The sequence below is a fragment of the Anoplopoma fimbria genome, chromosome 8, assembly GCF_027596085.1.
Source record: "Anoplopoma fimbria isolate UVic2021 breed Golden Eagle Sablefish chromosome 8, Afim_UVic_2022, whole genome shotgun sequence".
NCBI classification, from domain to species: domain Eukaryota; kingdom Metazoa; phylum Chordata; class Actinopteri; order Perciformes; family Anoplopomatidae; genus Anoplopoma; species Anoplopoma fimbria.
In genome coordinates, this window is record NC_072456.1 from 8,886,077 (window position 1) to 8,902,724 (window position 16,648).

A 16,648-nucleotide genomic window follows, 5' to 3' on the forward strand; every position below is an offset into this window, starting at 1 on the left:
TTTAAAAACAACCTCTATCTTTTCCACCGCAGGTGTTGTACATCATCGAGGAGGACAAAGGTGACGGCTGGACGAGGGCGAGGAAGCAGGGCGGAGAGGAGGGCTACGTCCCCACCTCCTACGTAGAAATCACCATGGAGAGAAACAGCAAAGGTGCTGTCACCTACATCTGAAGCTAACCCCGTGGTCTGTCCTCTCATCCTGTCTGTCGTCCTCACCATCCTCCATGCTTTCTCTTCCTCTAAAATAACACTACACAAGGAAAAAAAAAAAACAAAGACAGCATCTCAACACCTGCATGGACATTATCATCTGTTTTCTGATTTCCATCCTGTCCCTCTGTCCTCCTGTTTGTACCTCTAACCCTGTAATCATTTGTCCTCATCTCATATCTGTGGCACTGATGTTCCAGAGGTGAGTGTCTGAGCACAGAGACAAAACCTATTTGATTGTGTCTGAGTGATTTGTATGTTGTACATGAGGCATTTCTGTGTGAGTGTGTGTTAACGAAGTCTCCACTGCTGTTTTGAGTCTCTTGTCAAGGCTATACCACTTCTTATCGATCAAAGTGTTTTAAGTTGTATGTAATATATTAGAAACAATTTATTTTTAATTATCTTTTATGTTTCTTTTTTTTTTTAAACTGGAGACATTTAAAACTGATTTGAAGCTCTTGAGATTCAACATAATTTGAAGATATTCTGATTTTATCTGTTTTTATTTCAGTCTGATTGCTGTGAGTGTGAGTGTGAGTGTGAGTGTGAGTGTGAGTGTGTGTGTGTGTGTGTGTGTGTGTGTGTGTGTGTGTGTGTGTGTGTGTGTGTGTACATGCACATTTGTTTTCTGTGTTACCTGTGCCATCACACTAACGGTGGAATTACACTTACAGAGGTTTGTCTGGTTTTTCTTGTATCACACCGTTACAGGAGTTTGGCTGATTAAGTCTTTTTGATGTTGCGTGTCCTTTCAGAGCAGAGCTGAAGTGTTAAAGGACGAGGCTGCTCTATTCTCAGTTTTTTATTATTGCCAACAAATCCCACTTAAAGACCAAAACCAGCAATGTGTAAAGTTTCCTACCCTGTCTGTGGCCATCGGTTCCTACTGCAGACGCATATCTTTAAAGACGAGTCACAGATAAATAGTCTTTTTTTAAAAAGGCTCAACACTCATAGCAGAGAACTTCTCTAGCGACTACTGAACTCTTTGCTGTAAATTGCAATGCCAAAATATGGAAATAAAACTTTTTAAATGGAATTGATTTTGCTATCATATTTAAACTCAGATTAATTATTAATTTGGATGAATGTTTTGTCTCTGTGGAGAAAGTCATCCGTACATGACTTGTAAAATAGGTACAAATGAATTCGCCGGTGCAGACTGAAGAGAAATCAAATGACAAGAATATTGACAGACATGGACACGGGTTTTGTCCTTTGTGCAGACATGACGTGTGAAAAGTTTGATCAGACTGTTTTATTTGAATGATTTTAAAATGCCTGAGGAGGAAGAGAAGTGTCCAGTTTTTTATTTGAAAAAAGCATCAATAAGTTTTTCTTTCTTATACCTTTAATTATCTGGTTGTCCCTTCAGGCTATACACGGATAAAACTTCTTAGTAGGATCAATTCATTGTTGGTTTTGTTTTTTATGGTAAACAATAAGAATATATTTTAGACATTTAGAAACCTCCAGCTAAGAGATTAAGAAAGGAAGTGTGAAAATGGTTTCACCTCCGTTATAAGAGGCTGTAACAATAATTCTCTCTGATGAATCATGTATTTGATCTTCTCTTGCACTCAAAAACCACCTGTTTTTGGCCATTGTTTGAGTCAGTCCATTGTCCATCAGTCCATTGGTATCAATGATCATATAACCTCTGCTGCAGGTGTTTCACATGAACTCTGTCAGCTCAACATCCCAACATGGTCACGTTTTAAAGGGTTATTATTGCAGCCAACACCTTGTAGTACAAACAAGGTTGCAGAACCCTGGTACTTAAACACTGTGCGACTGTGTACAAAGAACGGCTAACTGGAAAAGGCTGCTACCTTTTATTTGTTGGCATTATCGTGTAATCAGTAATTACACAATAACCGGTCAAATGTGTTTAAAGGGGAGGCTGCCAAATATACAAGAAATTTGTTTTCACCCTGTACTTTTTTTACTCCATCGTTCTCTCTTTTCAAACCTTCTTCCCTGTCTAATTTTTTGTCTTCTTCCTTCTGACCTCCTTTATATTAGTAATGTTTTCTCCTCTCCTCCCTCCTTTTATCTATTTCTAACCTCATCTTCTCCTCTTCCTCCACTTGTAATTGTTATTATTCTTTGTCTCTTTCTTTATCTTCTTCTTTTTTCTTCTCCTCCATTCCCTCCTATCTGTCTTTTTATTAAAAAAAATTGTGAATTGACCTCACTCAGATCGGAAATCTGAAGTTTACCTTTATTAAAAAAAACAGTAAAGTTGCAGTCTCCCCAAATGAACAGCTTTGTAAAAGTTTATTCTGTTAAAACACAACCCCTCCATCTCAAACCTCACTTTTGTGTGTGTGTGTGTGTGTGTGTGTGTGTCAGTGTGTGTGTGTGTGTGTGTGTGTGTGTGTGTGTGTGTGTGTGTGTGTGAGAGAGATAACTGCAGCACCTTGTGTGTCTTGTAGTAACTCACTCTCTCCTCTATGTGACCGCAGGTTCCTGAGGGCTGCAGGGTGGCCGGGCGATTTGATTGGCTGGTGGAGGGCTCACGCTGATTGCTGATTATTGGTGGTGGTTGGGGGGGATGACCTGAGAACGAGTAAAGTAAAAAAATAAATAAAAAAAAAAAGGGCAAGAGAGAGGTAGAGAGGGAAAGAGGTTTGCATGTCTGCATGCTCACATAACCATGATCGGCAAATCATTCTGTGTTAGTAGAGGAAGAAGGGGGGCTCATCGGAGGAAGAGTAGACGACCTTAAAGCCAAAGAAAAGGTGCTAATACCTTTTCAAAAGTGTCAGCCTCTAGAGCAGTCCCACCCGGACCTGCAAGAGTTCCTAAACTTTTTCTTTGAGCTGCAAAAGCTGGATGGAACTTTCTGTTATGGATACACATGTTTAACACCTTTGTTTAGTGCAAATTCAATCACATCAGAGGAAAAAGGCTCCTGATGTCTAGCTCTCTCACACATTCATGTATGTATCAACTAAATTTCAATTTTGACAGAAAAATACAAAGCACCCGTTGTGACCTCACCAATTGGGGCGTGGCTGTGGCTATGTTACTTTAAAGTTGAAACTCACAGAGAGCGGTGCTACAGCGGGTCTTCCTCCGTGGATTTATTGTTTAATAAGAACCAAAGCATCTCCCCACCTCACAGATTCACCGTCTGCTTTGTGCTTTATCAGGATAACTTCCTTTTTTATATATATATAAATTATCTCCTCCGTAAAAGCTGTCAAAGTTTCGGAGGAAAAACTTCTCATGTTAGCATTTTTGTCATTTTTCACTCAAATCAATGGGCCTCCACAAACCATAAATTAGCATATTGACCCAAAAAAACATCTCATCACAAAAGATGACATTGCAACTGAGCAACTCATCTGCCGAGAAAGGCAATGTGATTTCTAAAAAAAACTTTGGAAACACCGAAGTAGTTAACTTTTGTGATGAGCTATTTTTCTTTTTTAGTCAAGCCGCTTTTTCGAACATCAAGAATGAACCCTCAAATTCAAGATAAAACATTTTAATATTCTCTGAATCAGAAACAACCTTTGGTCCAGCTCCTCATGAGAGGAAATCAAATTTGTCACCTATTTTAGGGTCAGCTTTGTCAGTTGTCATTACATTATTTGCTGCCACTAACGATGTTGGTGCTGCGCTCATTAATGTCGTCATCATTATCATCATCATCTGTGCTCTGTTGGTGATGTCTGCCTGCCTGCCTGAGCCACTCTGCTCCTCATGCCTGCCTTCACCCTCACACAGTCGCATGTCGTTAACGTGTCCCAAACATGACCTTTTAACTGCATCTTTACAGGTGTGTTTGCATCAGCTGGGTTGTGTGTGGAATGCTGTGTCATCCGCATATTTGAATGGAAGCATGAGTTGGTATACGTTTGTGCATTTACTGTGACTCAGTTACTCATGAGACAGATAGCAGGACTGTCAGGTGAATACAGGACCCCTCTACCCCTCTCTTTCTTTCTTTTTTCTTTCCACGTTTCCTCTCTTTTTCTTCCTGGGTTGTAATACCACCAGTTGACCAGCAGATGGGAGCCTTCCCTCACCAAAACCACAGCTCAGCTCGAGCCGGACTGGTCCCGCTTTTACTTACACCAAACATAAGGAGGAGCTCCGGTGTCTTTGGAGTCTGACTCTGCCTTAAAACCCCTGGTTGTTTTATCTGCCTGACTACATCTCCCATCAGCCACCTGGGCTAAGCCTCGCCTCCCCGGGATTTTCTCAACTGCATCTCCATTAAAAAAAAAAAAAAAAAAAAAAAAAAAATGTTGTTACAAATTTTAATCAGTTGTTTTTGTGAATGTGACGACACACGCAGTCATGTATCAGCAACACGTATGCATGTTTATGGAAGGCAAAACAGGACAAAAACGTTTTTGCTCTCCATACCAATTAATATGTAAACGTGTGTACATGTGACTGTTGGACTGTTGGTTTTTACCATTGAATGATTTGTACATATTAACATCTTTTATGTCATGCTGAATGTGTTTCCATGGTGATTGTTTTTAGGTTTGTTTGATTGACACTCTTCCCGAGAGACAATAAGGTTTGAATTGAACTGATGCACTTTGCCCTGAAGTACTACAGCATTTGAATCTGATTAAATGAACGAGTTAATGAGTGAATAGATGAATGAGGGTCTGTGTTGTCTGCGGAGAGAGGCGTGAGCTTTATGAATGACCACTGTGTAGCAGCGAGGAACAGAAACCAAACTAGTTATTTCTCTTCCTGATGATTTTATACTCTTTTTGTAACTCTTGGCGAGCAATGACCGAGTTCTGTTTTGCATGATTTTCTAGATTCTTTGAATCCATTTGTCTCCCTGGTGATCGTTTTTTTTAACCATTCACTGTATTTTTTTCAAGAGACTAACAAAACTACAATCTGAAGTAAAGTTTGACTGCTATTTCAGACAAGAATGCCACCAATGATTCACTGCTTGTAGATCTAAACAGCAGGTGGCGACGCCTCAGTTGTAGTCGGTGTTTCTTCGATGAAGCTGTGAAATGTACAGAATGATGCTGTCGGTGTTGTTACTTGAACTTTGGTCACACTTCTCCACATTTTACTCTGCGATCTGTGATAATTTTGCATCAGACAAATAGTTCGACATGAGAGAAATTTGCGGTCCACAACTTGACATTTTTAACATGTTGTACGTATTAAACAAAGGACCCAGGCTAGCTCTTTTGCCCTGTTTCCAGTTGTTATGCTAAGCTACCATCTAACTCTCTGCAAGAAAGTGAACAAATTGTTTTTGCAAAATAGCTTAAATGAAAGCGATCAGTTTTTGCTTTTTATGATGATGCCATGCAAACCTGTACACAGATCCTTCAGTGCTTTCTGTTTTCAGTGCACATCCTGTTTCATGCTTAGCTGCAGCTGCTAGCCTGCTTCTAGTTCCTAAAATCTGATTGAAACTACACCTTTTTAAAAAAAACTAAACTATGATATGCAATGTGTGTAGTTAAGTGTTGCATATTTAGATTTTTTTGTTCAAGTGGTAATACAATCGCACTGTTCAATCTGGTGAACAATAGAGGAAAAAAAGAACAAATCGCACCAGTTTCAGCACTAAAACCAGAACCCTGCTTGTAATAATAAATGTGCACTCAGACATACAACATTAATCCGTAGTGGAGATGATGATCCTCTGATGTGACGTGACGATGAAGACAGTGACCTCTTTACTGCTGAATTAGTGTCGATGTTGCTGTGAAGATTCTTGCAGTACATTTTTACTAACTCTTTAACAGACAGTACACTCCAAATGTTTCACTATCTTCTAAGATAGGCTCATTAGACATGCATGTTTGGAGTGTACTGTCCCTTTAATCCAATAACACATAATGTCAGGATTAAGCTTTAGAATGAGCAAAATTCGCCAAAAGTCCCATTAACAGTTCTCTTTTTTTTTTTTTTTTTTTTAAACCATTAATATACATATAAAAACTGTTAGCTAAGTATTATAAAAGCCACTGTGCTCTATTTCTGAATATTATGCAAAATCACAATAATAAAAGCAGCTTTGACATGTTGAATATGATGAAGTTCTTGTACAATTGTAACGGTTCTTTACTAAAAACCCGCCAAGCTACTGTGAGCGTAGTGACATTTACTAACCAGAAAGAAAGAAGAAAAAAAAACATGTCTTCTGCTACATTCCTCTTATTTTAAAATTCTGATCATCATGTTTGTTCTGTGGAAACGCACAGATCACATACTGTTTAAAGCCAATATCCAATCACGGTGAATAAAAACAGCTGCAGGAACAAGGCGATTCTGCAGGATATTGACATCCATGTAAATGTGTTCTTACCATGTTGTATGTGTTGTAATAACCAATGGCAGTACTTCTCTTTCCATATTGTGCACATCTTTTTACTTTAAATGTTGTCAGACACTTTGTGAACAAAATGTTTTTGTTTTTTTTTGCTTCTTCTTCCAAGATATTGTCTAATAAAACAAAAAAGGAATGAAAAATGAATTTGTTTTCTGTGATATTTTATCGTCGCCAGAAGCAGACATGATGAGAACTCCTGACTCTGCCAGATGGGACCTGTGAGTGACCTTTAGTTTAATACTTTATGTGAAACCAAGGGTAAAATAACTTTAAAATATGGTCAACATCTGGCAGAAATAAAGTACGTTAGCCTATGCAGACTGCATTAATTGGAACTAAACACGAAGCTTTCAAGCATGTTAAAGTCTTCAAATAAGATGCAAATTAATTAAAGCCATTTGACCTCGGGAGATCGTACATTTACATTTATTAATTCTCACCACAGTTCATAATAATAAAAACATTAAAATCATCAACTTCTTTTTTTTCAGTCAGTCATCTACAGAAAATATGTACAGTCTATTATTAACATGCTAATATTTCAAATATGTACAACTTTAGTCTCTCACATGTTAAGCAACTTGTCATCATTTAATTCAGGTTTATGCAGAATCCTCTAGCTACATTTACACGTGTACACGAAGTTTGAATTTCTGCTACAAATCAGATTTTCTGCTCCTCCTGTATGTAAACACAGTAAGAAAAAAAGAATAAAGGTGCAGTTCGTCTTTGTCAACTGATGATTTTGGGAAAAACACCTTGTGGAAACCTTGCTATTAATATTAAATTAATTTATGTCACTGTATATTTATATTAACTCTTTTTTTTATTGTTTTCAGTGGTTTTGTATCAAAGGTCACAGAGAGATAAATGCAGCCAGCAATCTCATTTTAACTCTGAATATTCAATCCAGACAAAATACACAGACATCCATCTTCAGTTTATAAAACTATTGTCTTGGTTTGTATTATAACGCTGAATTACCAGTAATAAATACATAGTACGTTAACCTCTTTGAGGGTACATCCGTACATTTTATTTCTTGTATAGCTAATTTCAGTTTTTCTCTTTTAGTCTAAATGTAGAACTTTGTTCTCCATTAACTGGAATGTCAGAGTAAAAATAACACGGCCCTGTTCAGTAAAAAGCAACATTTCTAAACCAACGTCTCCCTTTAATCCTCTCTTGTCTACTCCTTCGCACACAAATTAGTCACTCCCTTTAAAAAGGTCATTGTTAAAGTTTAGCTCTGACCAAAAAGCACTTTTCACCATTTATTTGGAGGATTTGGAGGTTTATCTTCTTCTTCCTTTATGTGTGTTTATTTTTACTCATAGTTGTGAGTCTGATGTTATATTTTAATCTGTGAATTGTGTCGAGACTCTGTGGGTAATGTGCATTTTAAATAAACTGGAAAGAACTGGAAAGACATTAAACTGGAGAGGAGAATGACCAGACTCTCTTTTGAAATATCAAATGGTAAAAAAAGTCTAGAACCAAACTGACATTTATGTGGATAAATAAGAAGATTGTGAACAGCTGATTACTGTGTGTGTGTGTGTGTGTGTGTGTGTGTGTGTGTGTGTGTGTGTGTGTGTGTGTGTGTGTGTGTGTGTGTGTGTGTGTGTGTGTGTGTGTGTGTGTGTGTGAAGTTTGATATTGAAGCAGGGCGATCTGTGGTTAAACTTCCTGCTTCATTACAGTTCTTTGTTCTTCCCCTCGTCAGGGATTGTTTCTGATCCACCTGATGTTCTACTGAAGTCCAATGTGAGCTGTTGCTCAGGTTCAGGTGAGGTCAGATTAAGGTCTGTGTTTTGGGCGGGGGCTCCAGTTTCCGTGACAACGCAGTGAGGATGAGGTTGAATTTGTTGTAGCGATCTGATTGGTTGACTGAAGCTCCACGGCTTCCCCAGAGCAGCCGCAGCTGAAAGTCTGTTTTAAACACCTCCAAGAGGTCTTCATCGCACGGGAACCCTGAGGACAGAACGAACACCGCTATTATGTTGTATTAACATTTTCTGTTTACTAAATGACAATATATGCATGCATGTCTTTGTGTATAACTGTGTGCATTTTCCTGTTTCTACCTTGTAAGATCTTCTGTGTGTTGGTCGTGTAGCTTTGTGCGTTGTGTGCGACGTAACGTGCCGCCTCCAGGTGGCGCAGCATGATGTCACAGCCCTGGTCGCTGGTCTCCCAGAGCTCCGCCCCCTCGGGTGTGATTGACGGGCGCTCCATCAAAGTGAGGAGGGGCAGCAGGAGGGGGACGCAGACCACCGGAGGGGAGGAAGCTGCAGGAGGAGGAAGAGGAGGCGCGTCAGAAGTCAGAGCATACCTATGATTGAGTGATTGCTCACTGGTGGGGATGTAAACCCATAAACTGTGCTGTAGATCTTAAAGGCCACAGTTTTAAAGTATTTGTACTTTACACTGATGGTTTTAGAAACTTGTGTTCAGTACCTGTGCCCTCATACAGATTATTGTAGAACGGTTTGAGAGTTTTCTCGTAGCTGATGGCGGTCTGTGTGTAGTTCCTTCGTAGAGCCGTCCATGTTTCCTCCAAGCGGCTGATCTGAAGAGAACAACAACAACAACACAAACCAACTGTCAGTGTCTTAAACTACCATCCAACCATCCATTTTTTCATATCAGCTGTTTTATGAGTTCATGCAAACAGAAAAAAAACCTATGCTTTCAAATAGCAAACAAATGACACTTAAAATGCAAATTATCATGGAAGAAACAGGTGAAACATTGCTGGCAGACACAATGGACAAATATTTATTTCTACAGTTTATTTCATAAATGTGGTTCACAGTTTCGGTGTATATTTCTGTGTTTGAGATCAAGTTTGTTTTGTGTGTGTGTGTGTGTGTGTGTGTGTGTGTGTGTGTGTGTGTGTGTGTGTGTGTGTGTGTGTGTGTGTGTGTGTGTGTGTGTGTGTGTGTTACCTGTGGCAGGTCCAGAGCTTTCATCAGGGCTGTGAAAGCGAACAGGTCGCCCACCGTGTCCTTCAGCTCCAACGCCACCAGAATGATGCGATTTAAGGTAGACGCCCGCTCGTCGACGCTGCCTGTGCATCCCAGAATATCAACGGCAACGCCTATCGCCATGGTGTGGTGCCTTGGAGACGGAGAAGACAAGGACTATCAACACCAGCTGAGAGCAACGCCGTGTCTGTTTTTGTTTCCGTCTGTTTCTAATGGGATCTTTCAGCGGCTGTCTGAAGGCCGTCAGGCTCTGTGACAGGAAGTACTATGAATCAGCAGGTATAAATCACTGTTAACGTCATCTCGAATATCAGTTTTTGTGCAGATTGGTGTGTCAGCTGCAGTTTAACCAGTTTGCTCCAATCTTTCTGTCTTTAAAATAAAGACAATTTAGAGGTCCCAAGAGCTGAAAGTACCCCGTATCTTATTAGAAAAAAATACAAAAAATATGCCAGTAAACATAATATATATATATATCTTTCTTTTATAAGTAGTTTACTGAAATAAAGACAATTTACAGGTCTAAAAGAAAGAAATATGTTTATAAATATCGAATAAGTGCTTATTACCATTAGACAGAGCCAGGCTAGCTGTTTCCCCCTGCTCCAAGTCTTTATGCTAAGCTAAGCTAACTGCCTGCTGTTTGTAACTTCATATCTAGACATCAGAGTGGTGTCAATGTTCTCATCTTACTCTCAGCAAGACAGTGAACAACTACCAAAAATGTATTTTTTTATGGGGACTTCCTGGACTTCATTCTGACTTCATTCTGTATCTGTGACGTAAAATGTTTTCTGTTGTGTGTGTGAGTGAGTGTGTGTGTATGATGCGTACCTTTCCATCAGGTCCAGCCTCAGCTGTCGTCCATGCGGAAGCGTCACCAGCTCCAGACCAGATGACACGCCCATCTGACCTTTAACCTCTGGAGTCACTCCGACTATCCTCGCAACCTGGAGGAAATAAAAGGTTTTCTCTCTTATTCTTTCTGTCTTTTCTGTGTGTGTTGATAAAGTGTAAGGTTGTGTTTTGCTCAAGGCTGTTTTCTTTCTGAGTAATTATTTTGCGTCACAAGGATCATTTTATTGCATCAGCTGCCAGATAGAAATCTATTCTGTGACGCAAACGGAGGACCTGCATGGAACAACACCAGTAAACCAGTTAACAACTTCAACTTGTACACACACGTGTGTGTGTGTGAACCTCTCTCTGGTGTAGAACAGGTTATAATGAGGCACTTTTTTATGTGGTGACTAAAGGCTTTATTTATGGTTTATAGATCGGTATTAATCCTTTAAAAATAACAACTTTTGTCTTGTAATGTTGTAAAACATTAATACATTATTAATTATGTGACTATTATATAGTCTGTCCATTAGAGAGCACTGATAAAAATGTTCTTAAACTTATCAGTATCCCAGTTCTTGAGGAAAACTAATTTCAGATTTGAAATTCTCAAATTAGTATCAGCCTCAAAATTCCAATATTATGTGGGTTATGAGAAATGCGGAGGTGAAATGCTTGCAAATGGATGCAACTCGAAAGATAATAATTATACTATAACTATATTATAGGGAGATTGTCAGTGGACATGTAGTGTTCAAAGTAAGTTTCAACTCCTGGATTGATTAAAAACAATCTTGATTTGAAAAGCAACAGTGCTTTCATAGAGAACATAAAAATACCATGAGAAAATTACTCTGAATTAAATTGTGTGTGTGTGTGTGTGTGTGTGTGTGTGTGTGTACCTGGCAGTCGGCCATCAGCAGGTGTTTGGCGATGCTGTGGTGATCGTGGCTGAGCAGCAGCTCCTTCGCTCTCTTCAGAACCACCATCTCCAGCGGTTTGTTCTCCGGAGGCAGAAGTCGAGATCCAAACTCTGCCGGCTGAAACGTTGACTCCGTCTCTTCGACCGGCCACTGGAAACTGCTCCTCCTGTCTTCCTCCTCCTCCTCCTCCTCCTCCTCCCTCCCTGCATCCTCCTCCTCGTCCTCGCTGGTGTTTTCTAAGGCAGCGATGGCGTGATGGTAGGAGCTTCTGTCCAGTCCTGTCCTCCCTCTCGCCTCTTTCCCCTCCCCCTCTCTCCCTCCTCCCTCCCCCTCTCTCCTCAGTCTCTCCACGTAGCTGCAGAGTGGAGGCTGGATTTGGAGGTCTGTGATGGGGTTAAGGGGATTTGTTTCCTGCCAACCCAGCGGGCTGCAAGACCTCAGGTCTGCAGGGCTCGGCTGCAGCCGATCAGTCCATCCTGTGTTTGCCTCTGAATCTGAACACTGAACCTGTTCAGCAGAACCGGAGGAGATGTAAGAGTCTGCAGGGCGGAGCTGATGGAGGAACTTCAGGGGTTTGACTGGAGGTACAGGAGGGCCTGTGGTGGCTGTGGAATAACAATCACAGTATTAATAGTTGCATACTTTAAATTCCCTCGGGACTTTATCAGGGAGACATCACATCAATAGTTAGTAGCTTTACTATCTAGTAAATATACAATAATAATAATACATTTTTTTAAGTAGAATATGAGCAACCAGAGCGGTTCAAAAGTTATTGTTAGTAAAGACAATTGCTACTTGACAAGACAATTAAATTTGAAAGAAAGCAGCTTGTAACCCTTATTAAAATGAATGAATTAATTAACTTAAGGCTGAAGGATACAGTACAATTTCTAAGGTTTTTTTTTAACATTAGTATAGCAATGTTTAATTATTGGAATGCCGTAATTATTAAGCAGCAGTTACTTTCCCAGAAGCTCTGTGCTGCTGTTTCTTTACAGCTAGACTTTAAGTTAAGATGACGCTTGCTGATCTCTGTCATATCTGCGTAACTTCCCTATCGATATTATTTGTGCACATTTTTTAAATATGTTAAAATGTAATCATATTGCCTGATATAAATAACTGTTAATGTGGAAAAATAAAAGTTACCTCCACTCCATGTAGAACCAAGAGTTTCCAAGCATGTGGAGTCAAGGGAAGATGCATTTAAACTGGGTGATGTGGAGGAGGAGTCTGTGAGGCTGGAGGAGCTGGAGAGGGGAACCAGTGGCTGAAGGCAGGGGGAGCGAGGCAGTCGACCCAGCGGCACCTTGCTGGGTTTGGGAGGCGGTTTGGGACACAGCTGGCTGTCCGAGCCCCGGATGGCCTGGCCTGTAAACACATGAACAATATGTTTTATTAGATAGACTTGATTGTTTATTCTTGGAACCAAATTGAATCAGTAAATGTCATGATTCCCTTTGTGTCTGTATTAAAGACATATCTTATCTCATTTATGTGGCAGTGAACCGTATAAGACCTCAGTCTGTCTTTTATTTACTTTACTTTGAATTTAATTTCCGATTCGCATGCAAACAATGGCAGGAGAAAAAGAAACGAGAGTGCTAAAATAGGTTTGTGTGTGTTTTTGATTTTACAACAGATAAGACTGTATTATTATAATCATTATTATTATCATTATTAGAATCAGTATTAGTATTCATACTATAATTTATTTCTGTCTGCTTATTTTGCACCTTTTGTGAGGCACATGGTGTTACATCTTTGTATATATGAAAAGTGCTGCATACATTAAGACAAACTGTATTGCATGGACAGCGTCTGATTGTTTTGACAGCGACAATGCGCTCTACAATCAGTGTTTCGTAGATATATACTGCACTGGTCCTGAATGTGGAGGGGTTTACTTGCAATTTAATGCGTTTTAAAATGTAACACAAGGAATCCATTCAAATAAGGCTGGGTGAATCTTCTTTGGCTACAAAAATATACTAACTAGATCCTGTAGAAGTGAATAATGTGGTTACTAAGCAGCATATAAATACCAGGTTTACAGATGATCTTCAGATTTGTGTAACACTGGATTTTATCTTCCAGATCTACTGACCTGCCAGAAACTCTGCAGGTCTCCGGGGGACAGAGGGGCTCAGCACCGGCTCACTGCCCGTCCGAAAGACCGGAGACTTGGGGTTTGGGCTCGAGAGGAGAGGATCAGGAGACCGCTGGGGCTGTGGTTTGGATCCTGGGGAGACAAGGAGGTGACAGGTGAGAACATGCAGAGGTTGTTACAGAAAGAAGGGATTAGAATAAAGGAAAAAAGTTGTGAAAACCATGAGATATATAGAACAAAAAAGGAAGAGGATGAGTAGAGAGAGAAGAGAGGAAATGAGAAATGCGATACAATTTAGTTGATTCTATCTCAAAGACCACTTTTTGATTTTCGGATTTTATCCTCCACATTAATTGTTCATAAAACTCTTCACAACAAAAAGTGAATAAAGGCTCCAGCATGCTTCTAACAAATGAACCTTGTCTAAAGGAAAATGTTTTTTTGAATCACTCTCAAAAGCGGATCAAAAGACTGCTGTCTGCCTGCAGTAACTCAAAGCAGCACACAACTTTGATTTGTCGTTTCACCAAGATATTGAAAGTTTTGCACTTTTTTGCACAAAACAAAATAAGTTGAAGAAACCCTGTCCCTGGCCAATAACTGCATAAAATGGGGTGATATTGTCAGATTGTTTTGGATACTCTCCTTTGTCAGAGAGGGGTTTCTGACGCTGTCAGTCAATCTGACAGTGACTTTATGTGAAGCATACTAAAGTCTAAATGATTCTCACTTTCACTTACCAAGAGGCAGGTAGCTCTCTGATTGGTGCGCCTTGAGCGGGCGTCGCCTCTCTTGGACCTGATTGAGACTTGCTGGTTGGCTGCCACAGCGATCCTTCAACCTGAGTGAAAGAGGACGTCGATAAACTAATATTAATAAACATATTGACACATAAACATGCGTAAAGGAGAAATATATCAAACCTATTTCAAATATGAATGAAAACGTTAACACAGTGAGAATAATAAGTAACATTAATGAGAAAAATCAAAGAAAAAAACGATTTTATTATCCTTTCTCTCTTGTTATTTCTTTCTCCTTCCCTAAACTTGTCCTTAGTTATCCGACTCTATGTTCTGTTCTACTCTGGACCACATATTTATCTTTTCCTCGATCTTGCTCTGTCTCTTTGCTTAGACAGATATGGACTCCATACCTTAATCTCTATGCACTCATGAAATTACACACCTCTTGTTCTTTCGGCTGAAAAGTCAGACATGCACCATGTCTGTATTTATAGAGGGCTTGAGATACATGTGGAACATGTTGTATATACAGCCCCCTGCCTGGGTGATGAATGTAAACAGCTCGAGGCTACGTGTTAAAAGCAGGAAGGGATTTGGAGGAATGATTTAAGTCTCAGAGAGTGTGAGAAAATGAGAAACATAGAGAGAGAAAGGTGGGTCTCCATTATTGAAAATTTAACAGACAGCATGTTATTTGGTCTGTAGCCCACTACCCACTTTCAGTAATAGGCTTGAGTCGCTTGAAACTAAAAAATCACAACAGTCTTTAACGTGGCATTTGTCAAATCTAACAAATTACACATACTCAATATGTGATTGTCTAGTAATAACAAACACACACATCATTCCAGCCTCATAAGAATGGTGGCGTTAATCGGTGTGTTTGTGTGGGTTTCTAGGAGTGCACCAACCTGAGCTGGCTGCCTCGGCTCATGCCGTTGTCCCGGCATTGTGTGCTGTCGTGCACGGCGTGTGTGGTGTCTTGTGTGTTTCCATTGGTAATGTTGAGGCTAAGGCGCTTCCGGCTCCGCCTCTCCTGTGCCATAAGCGAGTCGCGGTGATGGCTGGACAGGCCGTACTTTTCCTCCAGGCAGCGTAGCGGCAGCCCTCTGTTGATGGGCTGGAAGATGATGGCTCCTACCACCTTAAATGCACAGACAGAAAAAGACATAAGACAAACTACAGTAAACTTGACTTGAAAGTTTTTACATTTGACGTTATGCATTTTGACCAATCGCAAATAATTCTTTGGATGGCATTTGACATCTAGTCACTGTCAACAGAGGAAGGTAGTGCACATAAAGCTTTCTTTATGTGTCTCCGATTAGGAAACACACTAACTTCCATTTGTTGCTGACCACCAACAAATCAACTGTGTCAAAGAGCCTGTTAAAACTGTTTATGTGAAAAATATTTGACCAAACCCACCTGGGAGACAGATTTTCTGTTGCCGACATAGTATCTTATAAGTGCAGGGACGTTGTCAAACCCTTCCCTATCCAGCTGATACTCGACTCTGGAGTAGGCTTCGTTCAGCATCACAACCTGAAGGAGAAGATAAAAAGTCAACTTTAAATAATTTATTAATTTTAAATGTTAAATTGTTCCCCAGGAAACTGCAATTATTAGAACAAAATCCAAACCGTATACAATATGTTTGTGTTTCCAGTTACATTAAATAAAACTACAAAAGCAATGCATCTGCGATTGTGGCCCCCAGTCTTCTTGCTTTGATTTAATGACATTAAAAATAATATGAACAATTGAGACCATCCCTAAGAAGATCCCCTCAGATCTTGACCAGGACTTTCACAGGCCTTTTTAGAAGTGTTCGAATGGACTTCACCACCTTACCAAAGTATTACATTATACACCTTCAAGTGTTGGTCAGTTTAATATGCATTAATACACATGGTTTTACCTTCTTGTTGATTTTAAAGTGCTGAGCAGCATTTCTCCACTGGCAAGTCAGAACATAACTTCCTGGACTGGACAGCGAATCACGGATCAGGAAGTCTCCGTCACGCTGCACCAAGTTTTCAGAAACCTGGAACAACACAGAGGATTACATATAGGTACACACACACACACACAGACACACACACATACAGACACACACATATACAAACACACACACAGGGACACCGTGTTTGTTTATAGTCCAAACATTTAATTAAATCTAATAATGGTGGGTTGTTATACTGTAACGTTCTTTATGAGCTCAGTGCCGGCTGGTTTCAGCGGTTATGTAAGAAGTGAAGATATTTAAAGCCTCAACCTCTTACAGAATTTAGAAAATCATCCGATTTTTACATTTATATTTAATAACTTAACGTACATATGGAAAATGTGCTCTTTTATTCATTTTAAACCTATAAGGATGTATATAATATGAAACATAAATTAAAATAACTCCATTCACTTGCTTTTTCCATAGATTTCAGCACAATCCCCGGACTGTAGTTTAAGATGTCAGAT

General features: G+C 39.8%; 2 protein-coding genes across 3 annotated transcripts in view; one reads left to right on the forward strand and one right to left on the reverse strand.

Moving 5' to 3' along the window:
• Nucleotides 1-4,458, forward strand: part of fnbp1l (formin binding protein 1-like) — a 42,570-nt gene extending 38,112 nt beyond the window's left edge. The window contains exons 15-16 of one of the 2 annotated variants that reach the window (XM_054603556.1): nt 33-153; nt 2,684-4,458. In XM_054603556.1, the coding sequence (XP_054459531.1) occupies nt 33-153; nt 2,684-2,691 (129 nt within the window). In that variant the 3' untranslated portion in view covers nt 2,692-4,458. Of the gene's footprint in view, nt 1-32; nt 1,406-2,683 lie in introns of those variants that run through there. The other variant, XM_054603555.1, reaches the window with a different exon arrangement.
• Nucleotides 4,459-6,971: 2,513 nt separating this feature from the next.
• Nucleotides 6,972-16,648, reverse strand: part of bcar3 (BCAR3 adaptor protein, NSP family member) — a 42,790-nt gene continuing 33,113 nt past the window's right edge. Inside the window, exons 6-17 of the mRNA XM_054602370.1 lie at nt 16,092-16,217; nt 15,599-15,715; nt 15,082-15,314; nt 14,165-14,265; nt 13,422-13,556; nt 12,464-12,685; nt 11,291-11,916; nt 10,380-10,495; nt 9,507-9,678; nt 9,016-9,127; nt 8,643-8,846; nt 6,972-8,529 (exon numbers count right to left, since the gene is read on the reverse strand). Coding sequence (XP_054458345.1) covers nt 8,351-8,529; nt 8,643-8,846; nt 9,016-9,127; nt 9,507-9,678; nt 10,380-10,495; nt 11,291-11,916; nt 12,464-12,685; nt 13,422-13,556; nt 14,165-14,265; nt 15,082-15,314; nt 15,599-15,715; nt 16,092-16,217 — 2,343 coding nt within the window. The 3' untranslated portion in view covers nt 6,972-8,350. The remainder of the gene's footprint in view (nt 8,530-8,642; nt 8,847-9,015; nt 9,128-9,506; nt 9,679-10,379; nt 10,496-11,290; nt 11,917-12,463; nt 12,686-13,421; nt 13,557-14,164; nt 14,266-15,081; nt 15,315-15,598; nt 15,716-16,091; nt 16,218-16,648) is intronic.